The sequence below is a fragment of the Meleagris gallopavo genome, chromosome 2 (genome assembly GCF_905368555.1).
Source record: "Meleagris gallopavo chromosome 2, MGAL_WU_HG_1.1, whole genome shotgun sequence".
Taxonomy (NCBI): Eukaryota; Metazoa; Chordata; class Aves; order Galliformes; family Phasianidae; genus Meleagris; species Meleagris gallopavo.
In genome coordinates, this window is record NC_139405.1 from 103,045,862 (window position 1) to 103,062,089 (window position 16,228).

Sequence of the window (16,228 nt, forward strand, 5' to 3'; positions counted from 1 at the left end):
CTGCTAGTTATTTAGCAATACAAAGGGGCCTCGGCTAGGAGGATCGATGAATCAATGCAGTCTCCTGACTTTCTTCTCCTCTCCACCTGCCTCTTCTCTTTATGGTTCAGAAACTGAGCTGCAAAAAACATGGGACTATGTGTAGTCAGCTCTCTGTAGAGGGCAGCATGACAAGTCCGGGGCAAAGGAAGGAATTAGGTCCTCCAAATGGGAAAAGGGAGCTCCAAATTCTGATTAGAGCTTGTTCTGATTTCTTTCTTGTAAGCCAAATGGCACAGCTGTTCCAGACCTGTGTTTAGTGCTTTGCATCCTTTAATGAATGCATGTGGTGTAAAACACTGGAGCGTGGAAAGTACGTAAACAGAAACTGGGACCAGGAACTGCAGGACTGGATGTAATTAAAGGGTGCTCAGCAAAGTCCAAGTAATGAGTCTGTTACCTGGGGAGCTGTCTGAGGACTTAGACGTTCCATTTGGCTCACACACTTACAGCAGATAGCACAGAGAGCTTCCATCACTGAGAGGCTGAACTTCGGGTCTCATTATTCAGCCATCTTGACAACAGTCTTGATGTCAAGGATGGTCTGTACCACCTGCTCACCCTGAGCCCACCTCCAAAAAAACCCAGCCCATTCAGAATGAAGCTAAACCCTATTTCGTCTTCTCTCTCAGAGCACAGGATCCATTTGTGCGGTTGCTACGCAGTTGTGTCTTTGAACATTAAAGTAATTGATCATCAGCTTTAAAAGGAGGAAATGGAATGAGGTGAGATGGAGAGTGACCTCTTGTGTAAGTGTACATACAGTCTTGAACTTGGGTGACTTAATCTTGGTTGTAGCCTTTGTCTTGAAAGACTTCTGCAGGGAAGATTGTAAAGGGCTGCCACAGATACTAAAGAGAAGGAGCTTGAAGGGGAACATAGGAAAAATGCCATTGTTGTGGGTGGAGTACAGTAGGAGGGCAAATTTGAAAAGGGAACGACAGAAAACAGAAGTGAAATTAAGTAGAGGATATGAGAGACTGTCAGAAAGTTAAAAGGGGAAAGAGTAACTGTCTTTAAGGCATGAAATGGTAGCAAGTTGGCCCAGAGGAAAAGATGGGTACTACAGTGAAAGTGGGAAAGTGTGCGAAGGAAAAAGAGACTTTTGTACATGAAAAGGAACAGAAACATACTTCCTCCACAATCCACTAAAAAAATATGCAGCTGTCAGGGTTTAACCCAACAGGTAGCACAGCAACTAAAATGTTGGTGTGTTATCAACATTGTTTTTCTCCTAAAACTAAAACATAGCATAGTATCAGACACTAAGGAGGTAGAATCAACTCTGTCCCGGCTGAATGCAGGACAGCAACAAAGAAAAGACATAATGCCATTCCTGTGAAACCAGAGGTGTTAGTTACTTGGGCCCTAAATCAGGCAAAACACCCAGAGTATCCATGGTCCTTCACTGAGGCCTGCATTGTCGTGCTTCAGCTTAGATAAATTCCTTAAAAATAGCCCCTGCTATAGCACCCACAGGACAGAGTGGTTTATTTTCCTCTATTATAGATCTGACACAACCTGCTGTTACTTCCATGCCCTCTCTAATGATCTGCTTGCTCTCTGGAGAGCACTGACCCATTTCAGCACAGAATAATTAGCCTTTCAGACACTACTGTGTTTCCATTAAATAGACGTAAATGTGCAAGGTGACATTTATTTACTTAGGCCTGAAAAATGTGCACCACAGATGTTGGGGCTTGGGAGAACTTCTATTTGTTTTGACGCAGCAGTTGTATACTTGTATGTTTCGTGGTGTTTAACCGCTGGTGCTTCTCTCTTGTGGAGTTTCACTGGGGGACAGGAGAGCACAAAGATTATTTGGGTCCCTATTTCATAAGGCCATTCAGCAATGCTTTGGCAGCACAGCTCCCAAGCCTGACACAGTGGCTTTAAACTTAATTCTAGTAACACATGCCAGCTCCTTTTAACTTTGGATTCCATGTAAAGAAATGTTGATTTACAGATCTGTCTGAAGAAGGATGCTTAGGGTGTTACAGTGAGAAAATGAGAACCTTGACCTATTGCAAACAAAATAAAACCAAAATTCTTTAGTATTTAAAATCAGCTCTTTTATCATCTTGATCAGCAGCTTTTGAACAGCCAGACTATTGCCTAGGTAAAAAGTATATTATTCATCTAGATAGCCACTTTGGCCCACAGGGTTGGAGGAAAGGCTTACCCTTAAAAGTTCAACTGGTTTATAAAACATGTAGGTTGCTCAGCAGTTCACATCCACACATGAAGATGTGGCATGCTATCATTCCATTCCGTTAGTACCACTAGGCTTTATAAAAGGAGGCATCAAGCAAGGTAGGTGCTTTATTGCAGGATGGAAACACTTTCATAGGTTATTTTAATCATTACAATTCTTTCATGATGTGTGAAAGTTGATTGTTGCTGTAAATGAAGCCATTGAAGGCTAAAAAATAAAAATGCTGCGATGGTAAAAATCCTTGGAGTGCAAAAAATGGGAATTACTATAAAAGGCAGTAATTTATTCTCTGTGTGAGGTTATTTTTTATCATAAGGATGCTTTTAAACTAATTCTGATATGTATATATTGTAATCTATAGAACTGAGGTATATTCCAAGATGTATTGATAATTCATTTAATTGTGTATGCAATTTAATCTATATATTATTTATAAGTAATATTTTACTCTGTTAACTGAGAGGCTTAACACAATTTTACTATGTTAAGGCTAAGTTATTTTTGCAGGTCTTGTGGTTTTATTATTTTGACCCATATCCAGTTCATATTACATCATAATACCATATTTTTGCTAATATTATTCTAGTATGTTCAAAGCTTATTTGCATTTGGATAGAAATTCATTAGCTCTTGATTTTATTATAACAAATTATTTTAACTTTTCTGTGATATTGCATTCTCTGTGTTTCTGATTTGCTGATGCTTAAATATTTTGTTTTCATTTTAACCCTTCCAAATTTAGGATTGTTTTTGCTTTTTTTTCTGTATATGTTTCCTTGTTTAGACCTACTGGTTCCTGCTTTTTCTTTTTCCTTTTTTTTTTTTTTTTAATATGTTACATTTGTAACTTCTGACTGTCTGTGTTGAGCCAATCTTACCAACAAAAATATCAGTTATTTCCTATTTCTCTACTTCTTTACAAAAAAAAAAAAAAGAAAGAAAAAAAGAAAGAAAGAAAAGAAAAGAAAATTGAAAAGTAAAAAGTAAAAATAAAAAACTCTTAATGGGAACCCTGGCACTGTCTGTCTTCTCTGTTCTGCAGAAATGTTGAAGGAGTTGAACCAGCAACGCAGAGCGAAAGAGTTTACAGACCTGAAAATTATTGTTGAAGGCAAAGAGTTTGAAGTCCACCAAAATGTTCTAGCTTCCTGCAGCTTGTATTTCAAGGACCTGATTAAAAGGTTTGCCTTCCTTCCAGCTGTGATCTGCTCTGTTCTTTTGTAGGGCGCATTTGTGTCGCTTTTTTTTCCTCCCCTCTCTTGCAGGTTTATGAAGATTGAATCTCCTGTCACAGAGCCAGTAGCCATTCTTTCCACTTCCTCTGAATGTATTTCCAAACTGAGACTCAGATCCATTTGTTACACATCTGACTCGTACAGTGTAATTATTTCTGATCAGTAGAGGCCTGTTTTGGCCGAAGAGAGTGTTCCACTACTGAGAGAACTAAGATTTAAACTGATCTGCTAATAGCGATTCAGTAGCTGATCTACTGATAGGCTCCAACTAAACACTATCGCTGTCCATGCTTTCAAGGGACTCCATCACATCTGACAAAAGTTTATCCTTCAAGCTACACTGAGCTGTCAGCATTCTGGGGAACGATGCTGAGACGTCGTGCTAATAGAGGATTTTGATGAGCTCGATCCCTTCACCCTGAAATCTTTGTTAACATGCTTTTGCGTGCCTTTTATGGCAAAGGGATTGTTATTTTTATTATCCAGGGATTTTTGAAAGAATTAAAAACAACTGATGAATTTCTCTGTAGAAAAGATTGGAAATAAGACTTTTTTTTTCCTGGTCAAAATATAGCTCAGTCTGCATATTAGACAAAGCATAGTTGTTTGCCACAAACACTTAGCTTAGGGTAGGTGCAATACGTACATTTTCTAAACACCAGGTCTCCGCCTTCACATTTTCCCCCCTCTGTTTCTAGCTGATTGATTCTAAACAGTGCATGATAATCTTTTTTTTCCATTACATTGATTTTTCAATTTGTATGCTTCATATACTTGCATAGGAATAAATTGGCGCTCTCGTATTATTAGTAAGTTAGAGTAGCAAGTAGGGAGAAAAAAAACCATGAGGATAACTTTCATTTTTCTCTCAATCATCAGCAAATTAATGCAGCTGCTGATTTTGCCTTGCAGTATTTTCCTGAGCAGACTGAGCCTGGACTGTGCTAAAAAATGGGATTAAAGAACATTTTGCTTGCTTCAAATCCTGTATTTAAATTTCGCCAACTAACACAATAGTGACTGTATTTTATTTCAGGATGGCATATTGGCTGGTATCTCCTTTCAGTGTATCATGTCCTTTTGCACAAAACTGGTTTTATAATTATGGATATATATTACACTTCTATAATATAACTGTGCTGACTGCCTTATCAATTATTCATAAAAAATATGTTGGCCTAGGAAGCATGTCTTTTCCCCTCTGTAAATCTAATGATTGCTAGCTGTAGCTACAGACAGATCTCTCCTGTCCTTTCTCTCTGTCTGCTCATTATCATTTAATAGTAAAGTCTGGAGAATATGCTTTTAGGGTGACAAGGTGTAGAGTCTGGAGGGAATGAAGATCTTCTTAGAATCAACTTAGAGAAATATAAAAACTGACTGGCCAAAGACTGTCATCTGCATTTTGCTGCAAAGACATCTGCTTGTGTGCATAAATCACCAGGCAGCGTCTATTTTTAGAGAAACATTGCTGCTGTATTATTTCCTTACCAAATGGAGATATAGTTTGCATCTAAAGCTGTTTTGGTATGCACTCATTTAAAACAAACAAACAAACAAAAATTAATTAAATTCTCTGAAAAGAGACTGTAAGAGCAAAATCCTAGATTCTTGCTTGTCAGTTGTTCACACAAAGCTCACACGTGATGCAGGAAAAAAATAGTGAGAGTTTTAGCCCATTTGCCAACCTCGCCATTTTTTTGCTTTCTTTCACATCATCATCAGCAATAAGTACTGCGGAGGTCGATTTGTGCCCACAGTCTGGTCTCTCCATCCCAATTTCCTTCCATATACGAGTATAATCTCAGTTGTACACGTGTAACCTTGATGAAGGCTAATGGAGTTGCACAGGTGTATCCAAGGCAAAAATACCTTTATTACTGATGATCATGCTTGAATAGGGAAAAATCCAGCGTGGTGTCTAGTTGAGTTTGCAAAAATGTCAGGTGAGAAAAATAAATATTCACCTGTAAATTGATCAAATGTGTCTTTGCAAGACAATAAACTTAGGAGTACAGAGGGGAATTTTTGAAGACTTGCTTTCTAGAGGATGTTTGCGGTATAGAGCTTAGTCCTTTCAGAAACCCCATGAAGTCAATGAAATCCTTCATTGAAAGAGACGATCAGTACTTTTTAGGATCATGCCCTTAATAATCTAAAATCATTATAGTTCACAGAGTCAGTATGTTTATAAATGCAGCATGTCTAGAATCCTCTCCTGATATTTATTAGTAGCTCCTTTGAGATGGCACTTAAGGCTTAATGTGATTTATATTGCACTCTTTGTATTATTACAGAAATCAAAACAAGAAATGGCATTTTTTCTTGAAGAATAAATGAGATCTCTCTATGTTAAATATAACATAAAAGCCATTTCAGCCAGTGTGTACTAGGGTTAAACTCTGAAGCCATTCCAACTGGAGGCACCAGTAGATTAGTAGAAACTTCAGTGGGAAGATGATCTATTCACGAAGACGCTCTGTGCATCCATATAAAGATGTACGAAAAAAAAAATTATACATTTTCAGAGTATTTACTTCAGCTGTTCTTTGCCATGGGCTAGTTACTGTTAACCTCATGTTCTGCCATTGATTCCGCTGTGTGTTGTACTTGGTGTCTGACAGCAGAATAGCAATTGGTGTCTCAAAAGAATAAAAATGAAATGTTCAAAACCAAATAAGATCAATTATCCCCTCCTTAAAAAAACAAAACATAGACAAAAAGCAGAATAGAATGAGAGGTACATGCCCAAGAGCAAGACTATTTGACAAGGATGAGTTGTGGTATTAATAGGGAAAAAATGCATTGTTTTCAGTGTGCCTTGTGGGGAACTAGATTTGTTTGACCAGAACAACTCTAGAATTATTGATTATTTATGAAATAAATTTGACAGTGAGAATGCACCTTGAGATCCCTTACTTTCTCGTATTCTGGTCCTAATGCAGAAAAGTTGTTCTCCCACGTGATTTATCTTCGAACAGACAAGTACAGCCCTTTTGAGCCAGCCCTCAGTCTAAGCTCAGCACTGTGCTAAGCACTGCAATGTTGGAAATGGGTTAACCAGTCCCCTTTAAGAGTTGCACAGCACTCAACCCTAAACCAGGACCCAATGTTCTTCCTTCCAGCAGCAGCAGATCATATAAAACACTCTTAGTCTTTTTCAGTGCAAAGTCATCTTAAAAAAACCTAGGTATTAGGAACAGCAGGTTCCTGATGTCTGCTGCACTTCACTGCAGGAAAAGAACAGGGATGCAGAGGACAGATGGGGGCACATGAAGATGGGTGCGTGCTCAAGGCTGCTCCTATAGCAGGACATACTGCAATAACTTCAAGTGTCAAGAACAGTTTTATACAGTTTGAGGAGTGTTAGTTCTCTTCATACAATCATTTTTAAAGTTTAATCTTTTTCTGAATATTTGTGAATGTTTGTGCCTATTTTATAATAGGTATGAGGTTAAGTACTTGTGGCCTTACTGCTTTCTCCTTCAGCCATAGAGCACAAAGAGAAGTTGATGTGTTTCATCTGTGTGTAAGATAATCAGGTGGTTAATCAGCTTCTTCTGACTCTGACCTATACAATATTACTGCAATATGGGACTTTAGGGGAAAGTGGAAGATAAATAGCAGCTGGAATGAGGATCTGGACTCTAAATACCATGCTATGTGTTTTGAGTGCACCATCAACTACAGTTGCTTCCAATTTGTCTGTTTGCCCTCTAATTAACAAACACCTGTGTTTTGGGTATTTAAGAACTCAGCCTTCTCAAAACAAAGGTCTAATTTCTAGTACAGACAATGAAAAAAGGCATCCCAGAGGCTTTAAGAAGGAGCTTTATCTGATAGTTCAGGTACCCATATGTGGGCAGATAGGGGTTCTGTCAGGAGAAATTAGAAGTGGTTGTTTCTTGCTGTTAATCCACCAACATTTAAGTCTGAAGTTGGTACCTAAGGTAGGATTAGTCTGTACTCACCATCTCTCTTCTTGCTGCTCCCGTCAGAAAGGGAGACAGGACTCCAAGAAGCGAGTCAGCTTTCTGTAAAATAGGTACCTAAGATAGGCTATGAAGGAGGAGACCACCCTTCATTACTGTTAATAAAGAAAGAGCCAAGGTAATTTAATTAGACCACAAATTTATGGTGGGTGTTGTGTTGTTTACTTAAGGGGTTCAGCTTGATCTGGTTGTCTGGCCTTCTTCTGCAGTTATGAGGGAAGACAGGAATGTCCAGAAGGCAATTTATCCGACCTTATGATATAGCATAGTATAGATAACCTTCTGGAAGTGCTCATTTTTCATTGCCCAAAGAGAGAAAGTCCAGTCAGCCAACTTTGATTAGACACCTAAATTGCAGTTGACTAAAGCACATGAGCTATTCCTTCCAGAAATAGTGTTTGTCTGGATGCCACATACATATGCTTATATAGAGAGAGGAAAATCAGAGAGTAAGGATCTGTATCTATATGCCCCTCTTTCAAATTTTCTTATTTAAGCCAATGCTGTAGCTACAGCTCCTTGGTTTGGGAGAGGAGAGGAACAAGTTCTGTGTCTTTATATTTGCAATAGAAAAAATGAGTGGAAGATGCATGTGTCCTGTGAGGAAGGAAGGAATGGAAAATCCTATGAGGAGGTGTCGTTTTTTTCCGTCTGTGTTTGGGATAGACAAGTACAGCTGCTGGATAAATGGAATGTCTGATATTTCTGTAACAAAGAGAGATATACCGGAACATTTCAATTTGCTGTTTTCTTCCCCTTAATCCAAGCCAAAATGCTGGAACCTCTACCAGATACGACATTAATAATAGGAAGTACTTGACATGAAAGCCTTTTCTTGGCCAAAAGGCTGGCTTCTATAAGCAGACTTCAGTTTTATTTCTCTGTGGTCAGTTACTAAAGATACGAAGCTCCTGCCTCATAAGCTTTATCTTTTCAAGATATCCTTTTAACGATGCTTTCTAATCTTGCAGTCATACTGGCTGCCTAATTCCAGTAGTGCAGAGCAGTAAGTCACATACACAAAGAGCTTCAGTCATAAAGCAAACATTTTTGATGCAGTGTGATCTGGCAAAGCTGTGTTCATCCTTTTCCTAAGGAGCAGAGCCAGTGAGTTCGTGGCCAAATTGCTTTTCCACAATACCTTGCTTCTTTTTGCAAGTATTTCTTTTTTCTAAAATAGGGCTGTATGTACTCCCAGGACTTGGAGGCAGAGCAGGAAGGCGGGAGGCATAAAGCTTTTAAGGTGAAAGGACCAAATTCCTTTTACTTCACACCTACACTGAAGACAGAGATGTCATTCTGCATTTTACACCATTGTGAGGAAAGGCAGCATTTGGATGCAAGACAGAGAAACCTGCCGCTATCCATCTGAAACAGTCTGACAAAACTGCAAAAGCATTTAGGTGTCTGGAAAACAGACTGTCTGGTTTGTGTTTACGTTGTAAAAAGCCCAAAATGAGAAATAGCAGATGAAAGAAAAATCTACTCTTGGTGACCTCTTCATGTTTTCCTGCTTATTAAGAACCCTGCTTTTAGCTCCAGGAAAGGGTAAGGCAGCATTTCTACATCTGCACGCTTCAGCTCCACCGTAGAGCAGAATGAATGTGGAAACAAATTATAACATATCTTTGGAAATGGAGAAATAGGGAGTTAAAAATATGATGCTTATGTCAGATGCCGGGAGAGGTATAGCGTATGTAGACGGAGCACCAGTGGTTTCTGTTAAATCATTTAAAGGAGTCTACAGGAATGGGAGGTTGCATGGGAGTATAAAATATTCTTCATCCTTTTACTGCCTGGGTGCTGGCTTGAATTATGCTATGGACGACATTTTCTCTTAAACAAGGAACTGATAATTACTGTGCAATCCTGGCAGGGGAAAGAGCCTTCTGCATTTTGTGCCCCCCTTTCCATGAGCCACACTTACACCCGCGTGTCACAGCTGCCTGCTGGGTTTCAAATTTTGCAGCTGTCGGGCCTTGGAAAACATGTTTTCATCAAGCAAAAATGCATGGGCTTCTACATAAATGAACTGCAGCTTAGAGATATTCAACAGTGCTAAGGAATTAAAGCCCAACTGTTTCCAGCCCTGGGTGTGGAGGGTGAGTGGCTTGGGCTGGATGCTGGCCCTGCCAGGTGGGGCAGATCCATGTACCCTGCTCGGAAAAGAATCCCAAGTGAGGAGGACAAGAGGGCTCCTTTTCAAGCCTGGAAGTACCATTGAGAAATGAAGCTTTTGCCTCATAATGGCTGCAGCTCACCAAGGCACTGTACAGAATCACTTAACCTCTCGCTCCTCTCCCACACTGACAGCATCTCTATTTACTGTAGTGTGGGCTCCTCACTCACATAATTTCCAGACACAACTACAAATCCTGTGAATGTTATTCAAGGAGTGACAGACTAATCACCTCTCTTGCTTGGGCTAGACCCATCTGCAGCCATGCAGCTGTCATGCAACCGCTTGTAAGATGCTGGTGTGTGCAAACCACCTGTATTTACTTGCATCTCGCAGCCCTGATAGGCTTGACTGTGTTGAAATTTAGCGGTGAAAGGGGACAGTTATCTAACAAGGTTCAGTTTAAGCTAAATAGATCAAAGACAGGGAGAAAAACTTCCATAGTGCAGGAAGTAGAGCTGTGTTCTTGAAAGCTGTCATTTTGGGTAGCTTCGAAAAGCATACCTTCCCTGAAAACAAGAGTAATCAAATCTCTGACTCCAGCATGCTAGCAGGTCGCACCAGGGATCAGCAGTTCATTTCCTTTTATTTAAATCATCAAGGATTAGCCACTACTGGATTGGGGTAACAAATGTGAACTAATATGACCAGGTTATGAGCATGTCAGATTACAATCCTGTCTTTTTGCTTGTGCAGCACTGGGTTTTGATGTGCTGAGAGTTCGGCAGGGGCACGGGCAGGGTCTGAATCATAGAATCATTAAGGTTGGAAAAGACCTCTGAACTCATTGAGTCCAACTGTCAACCCATCCCCTCATGCCCACTGACCACGTCCCTCGGTGCCACATCTCCCACGTTCCTTGAACACCTCCAGGGACAGTGACCCCACCGCCTCCTTGGGCAGCTGTGCCACTGCATCATCACTCTTTCCAAGCAGAAATGTTTCCAAATATCCAACCTGAACCTCCCCTGGTGCAACTTAAAGCCATTATCTCTCATCTTGTCACTGGTTACCCGAGTAAAGAGTACAATCCCTATCTCTTTAGCCAGTACTGGCAGTGGAAGAACAACATTCCCTTTCCACGTATCCCATGGCTGTAGGTGATGTGATGTGATGCAATTACCTTTTATTGACACCACAAGCACAGGCTGCTTCTACATGTACACCACAGGAACAGCCTGTAGCTGAGTGACAAAGAATTGGTGCATGACAAAATGAGTTCTAATTACTGAAATGGTGATTGGGATCTTTGGGCACTACCATAATCGTTGTAGTAGTAATAAATAATAATATTGTGGTTATCATTATTTTATTATTGTTTTCCCTCTAGACATTGCAATGATGAGAAAGCCTTGGATAGACTTACCTAGATAATTACTTGTATAAATTTCACCACATTCCTAAGAAACAGATTTATTAGCTGCATAATGCCAGCTCTCTGCTAAGCTGTTCTTCAATGATGTAATAAATATCATTAAAACAAATCAGATTTGGGTTGGTTAAGGGGGTGAGCTTTAAGCTAGATAAGAACAGATTTTCATTCTGTCATTTTGTTTTAAATCTTCCCATGTAAACTACAAAAAAACCTGTTTGCATCTTTTATTTACCTTTCAGAAACAGTAGCTCGGACCATTTTGCCACTTGTTTGCTGAATTAGGCAGCCAGAAGTACTTACAAGCAGGTTAGGGCCCGTGCTCGTAATGAATTGGCCTGGTTTTTCCCTTCTCCATCTTGTAAGAATCGGTGCATTCTCAGTCCCTAGCAGAAGTCTAGGTCATGGAATGCTGTTCTTCCAAGGACACTTGCTGTTCGCTTGTTCATTCACTTGCTTAAGCCAGCATCTTGAAACTTGTCATCTTCTTTCTTAAATCTCAGCGGGGAGGCAGATTTCTGCCTCAGACTGTGATCCCAACACTGTAGCCTGCCACTGATCCTGCTACTTTAGAATCAGGCTTTAGCCGGCAATTAGGCTGCGTTCCCTCTTTGAATAGCATTAAGGGTATAGATGAGACGTGGCTCTTTTGTTAGTTTTGTTTTATTCTGGCCGCGTTGTTTGTGAACAAAAGCATTTGCTGATAATCCCATTGCTTGACTTGGTTTGTAATGATCATTTGTGGGATGGTGAATTAGCGGAAGGCTGCTGTGTGCCCCAGCTCACAGCCATTCATTTTCCTCATTTCCCTCTGATAGAGCAGGTGCAAGCAGACAGCATTTGACCCTAATAAGTTAAACCAGTCTTGCCAAATTTTGTTTGCCTGGAACGAGGAGCATTATTTGTATCAACATCACAGTAAAAAGTGAGCAAATTGATTTGTCGGTCAGGTAAATTTTCGTGACAAATTGGCAAGCCTGTGTTTAAACAGTGTAATTTATTTAATCTTGTGATTTTACTAGTTCTTTATCATAATCGTACAATAGCACCATTACAGTATATGTTTTCTTCTCTCTTGAGACAGATGGATAGAGGCTGAGGCTCAAAGATAGTATTTCTCTACAAGGTAGTATAACGAAGGCAGAGATTTGCAAGTTAATACATTCTGAGCTGATAAAATAATTCCAAGGGAGAAGCAATGCTGGGGTGTAATTTATTTTTTAAAAATCCTGTTTAATAGAACATTCAGTGCCTTATGACATACATATTGCAATGATGTTGCTCTATAAATGTCCCTTCCTGTCATCATTTACATGATGGATTACCTTGCAGCTGCATAAACTTGAACAACACAGTAAATAACCTCTGTGCACCATGTGCACATGCATCTTGGGGTGTGTGTTGTGGGAATGCATGTGGGTCTGTTTGTACAATGCTGCTTTTATATTTCATGAGCCCATAATTAGGATAAATCAACCTCCTCAGTATGAAATACTACTTTCCATGTAGAGTGGCTTGTCTGTTCTGTTCATAGCTGAAGGTTGGGTAGAATATAACTAAATTTCTTGTTTTATCTCCCAAGATAAATAGACTTGTGAGTTTTGAACCATTTAACAACTCTGACGATGAAAAGTCAAGTAGTGGACAGTTAAGATGCAGCAAACGGCACTCTCTTTGCCTGGAATTTCAGTGCTATAAGGGTTGTGTTGCACAGTAAACAAGATGCTCAGCCTAAATTGTATAGCCTTGAACAGGAGTTTTTAATGAGCACATAGCTAACAGACTTAAGCCTCATGAGAAGCTGCCTGTCCCAGTCTGGAGTCCTTTTTCAGTAATCAAAATAATTTGACCGAGATAAAAAGATGAAGCTTTCCTTCATTTAAGTGTTTCATCTTACATAAAAATCTTGGATTTCCTGTTTTTTATAGACCAAAACACTGAAGAGGGAACAAAACAATTTAATTTGACTTTTTTTCCCCCTATCTTGGTAGCAAATATTTTGCTCCAGTGGAATGGAGAAAGAATTAATGAAGGGTAAACATTGATGTTTCCAGTTATGAAAGGAAGCTAACAAGATCAGGGTGTCATGCTATGGGGCAGATTCTGGGAGCACGCAAAGTGACAAGGCCAACAGACATCTGCCAGGCCAGGGCACTGCTTTGCTCCACGGAGGGAGAGACCAGCCCCAAATATGTGCCTCAGAAGCACATATTGGGATGGAGCTGGAGCTCCTGCCCGCATGCTGGCCATCCTGTAGAGCGCTATAAGCTAAACCTTGTCCTTTTTGTGGAGGTTATTGTGATTCCTGGGCTGTATGACATCCTAAGCGATAGAATTTGGGATTGGAACTAGATGATCTTTAAGGTCCCTTCCAATCTAAGCCATTTTGTGATGATAATTATAGTCAGAGATACCATTGTTTCTTCAATTTGAATTACAGAACTAGTCTGATTTGGGAAGGGAACAGGTTGCCTAGCGTGGCTGGATGGGGCTGTGAGCAACTTGGGCCAGAGGGAGGTGTCCCTGCCTATAGCAGGGGGTTGGAATTAGATAATCTTGAAGATCCCTTCCAACCCAAACCATTGTATGATTCTATGATTTCCTGCAGTAAGCAGCAGGTAATGGTGGCAGGCTCCCTGCAAGCTGATGGGTTGTGGGTAGGGAGAAAGCAAAAGGCATTCACCAAGTCCCATGTGCCACCTGCTCTTAGTTTTAGCAATGGTAATTCTGAGAGAGACTTTATTTTACAAGATAATCACTTATGTCAGCACCATCTACATCATACCTTTGAGCCCACAGCACAGTGAGTCATATGGCTTCCGATGTAAATAGGTGTCACAAACTGTGTTAGGCCTCCTGTTCCCAGTGAGGCAGTCTGGGAGGAAGTTGAACCAACTGTTCCTAGTCAGTAACGTACATTTACATAAAACGTTTCACATTTTTCATGTTTATCCTGTGCAGATGGCTCCATTTTGAACATCCAGAATTTGTTTTGACGTTGTGACTGTAGCTTGTAAACAGAGAGTTGGCTGGCATCTGCACCAGGAAAAGGTAGCTCTTTGCTTTTCATCTAAAATGGAGTGAGGCTGTAGCCAAATGGTTAGTCAGTCATGTTGGGATCTGGCTGAAGACAGCATGTCCAACCCATGAGGGAAGCTCGAATCAGAGGTGATAGCATTGACCATAAGTTGACAAATGCATCCATTTGTCGCAATGTTTCACTTACACAGCTGCTTTAGCCAGGCTCTAAATTCAGCTTTGCAACTCAAAGCATCTCACTATTAAATGTTTTGAACCAAATCACACAGAAGCTACTGAAGTGAATGTGTTGATACAAATAATGCAGTGAGAAGGCATACATACACATGTATTTATAACTCAAGGTGCAGAAAAACTCACTTGCATCCCTATTTAGCTTGAGAACACCAGCACTGATTCTTGTCTTTCTGTATTACATGTATGGAGATGATTTTGAAGGGCAAACAAATATCAAAAATGTAAGCTTCTCTACTCATACTTTTGGTCAGATACACTTGCAGGTGAGGTTTTAGGGTTGTTTTTGTTGTTGTTGCTATCGGTATTTAGACACTATAGTATACACTAGTTAACAGAAAGGGACATCAGTTTTATTCTGTTATTTGAAAGAATTTGAGCCACCTTCTGCTTTAAAAAGCAGCCTGTGTCTCTTTCGTCTTTAGTTTAAGTAATTAAATTGAAGGATAGATACCCAGAGCGTGTTCAAAGCCTTGGCTTTATTTTGTCAGGCCCAATTATTCCAGACAATACAAAATATTTTTCTGTAAACCCCATTTATCCACTGAAAGTATATATGTGCTTCCTGCTTATCTGTTGGTTCAGTTCTGCTTGCACATTCCTCAGGTCTGTCACCTTGCTGGGGAAATACATGATTTGTAAATCTGAAAGAATTCCCCAACAGCTACCATAAAATTAAGCTGTTAAGGAGCTCTTGTGGCTTGTTTAAATGTAGACCTAAACAAACCTCTTTGCTGTTTAGCCCAAGATTAATCTTTTAAAAGTCCTGTTCTAAATCACTTCCTAATTTTAATGAGTTTATATATCAGCCTTTGCCAGATTTTTACTGTCGCCGTTCTCAAAGATTACAGCAGTGATAAAGATAGGACTAAAATTGTTTATTATATATTATTCTTCAGAAGCACAACTTTTTCCCCCAGAGGCTGTTGGGAGAGTTATTGATTTTCTGCCACAGCATGAAATCTGTGACCTTTATAATATGAGCAATGATTACAAGGCCAATAAAATGACATCATTCTATTTAAACTTCAGAGTTCGCAGGGCAAATAGCAGCTTGTGCCACGTTCTGTGATGTCCATGGACGATAAGTGTACATTGCCTGACTTCAAGTGAGATGGAAGCACTGAGCAGATGGGCTATTCACCCCCAAAATGCCTACCGTTTTTGCTTGGGGGGCAGGAACCAAGTAAAGCTATAGCTTTTCACAACTCTTAGGGCAGGAAGTCAATGATGTTCTCAGGGCTGGCATTTCTAAGAGGGACATTTCTAATTGTTTGCTGCTACTGATACTACTGACAAAACTCCTGATGTGAGACAAGATCAGATATTTGGATCACTGCTTTCGTATATATTTTCCCCAATCAACTGTGTTTGGTATTACAAGGCTAAATTCTGTTCTTGTAATGCAGCTTTAGTAATTCACTGCAGTTCCTCCACGGTAACTAAGGATAAATCTCAGATATATAAAGTGTAACCGTTGAAAGCATATTGATAGGGATGCATTGATGGTTGGACTAGATGATCTTAATGGTCTTTCCAAACATTATGATTTTATGATATTCTAATAGAAATGAAAACGAGGAATACAGAAAACTTCACAAGCTCTAGGCAGGCTTGGAAGGGGATTCCACGACCTGCTTCACTGAAATTGTTTAAGAAGATAAATTTCTGGAACCTATTTCCACATCAGTCACATCAGCCTGTTTCCACACACTATTTTCTTCTGTTCCTTCAAAAACTCATTTTGGATCCATCAAAACTTGCTTCAATCCACTCCCACCCCATTTTCCATCCTGTGCCGCTGTGCCCAACCAGCTCCCAGCAGATTCCCATTTGGTCCAGCAGGGCCATGCCACTGGTGTGCTTTCTGCTCGGACAGCACATGCCAGCCATCATTGAGGAAGGAAAAGGGATAATTTTCTT

General features: G+C 40.0%; 1 protein-coding gene across 5 annotated transcripts in view; it reads left to right on the plus strand.

The window, feature by feature from the left end:
- KLHL29 (kelch like family member 29) overlaps nucleotides 1-16,228 on the plus strand; it is a 401,375-nt gene that overhangs the window by 327,221 nt on the left and 57,926 nt on the right. For all 5 annotated transcript variants that reach the window (XM_085218109.1, XM_085218110.1, XM_085218107.1 and 2 more), the window contains one exon: nucleotides 3,297-3,435. In XM_085218109.1, the coding sequence (XP_085074235.1) occupies nucleotides 3,297-3,435 (139 nt within the window). The remainder of the gene's footprint in view (nucleotides 1-3,296; nucleotides 3,436-16,228) is intronic.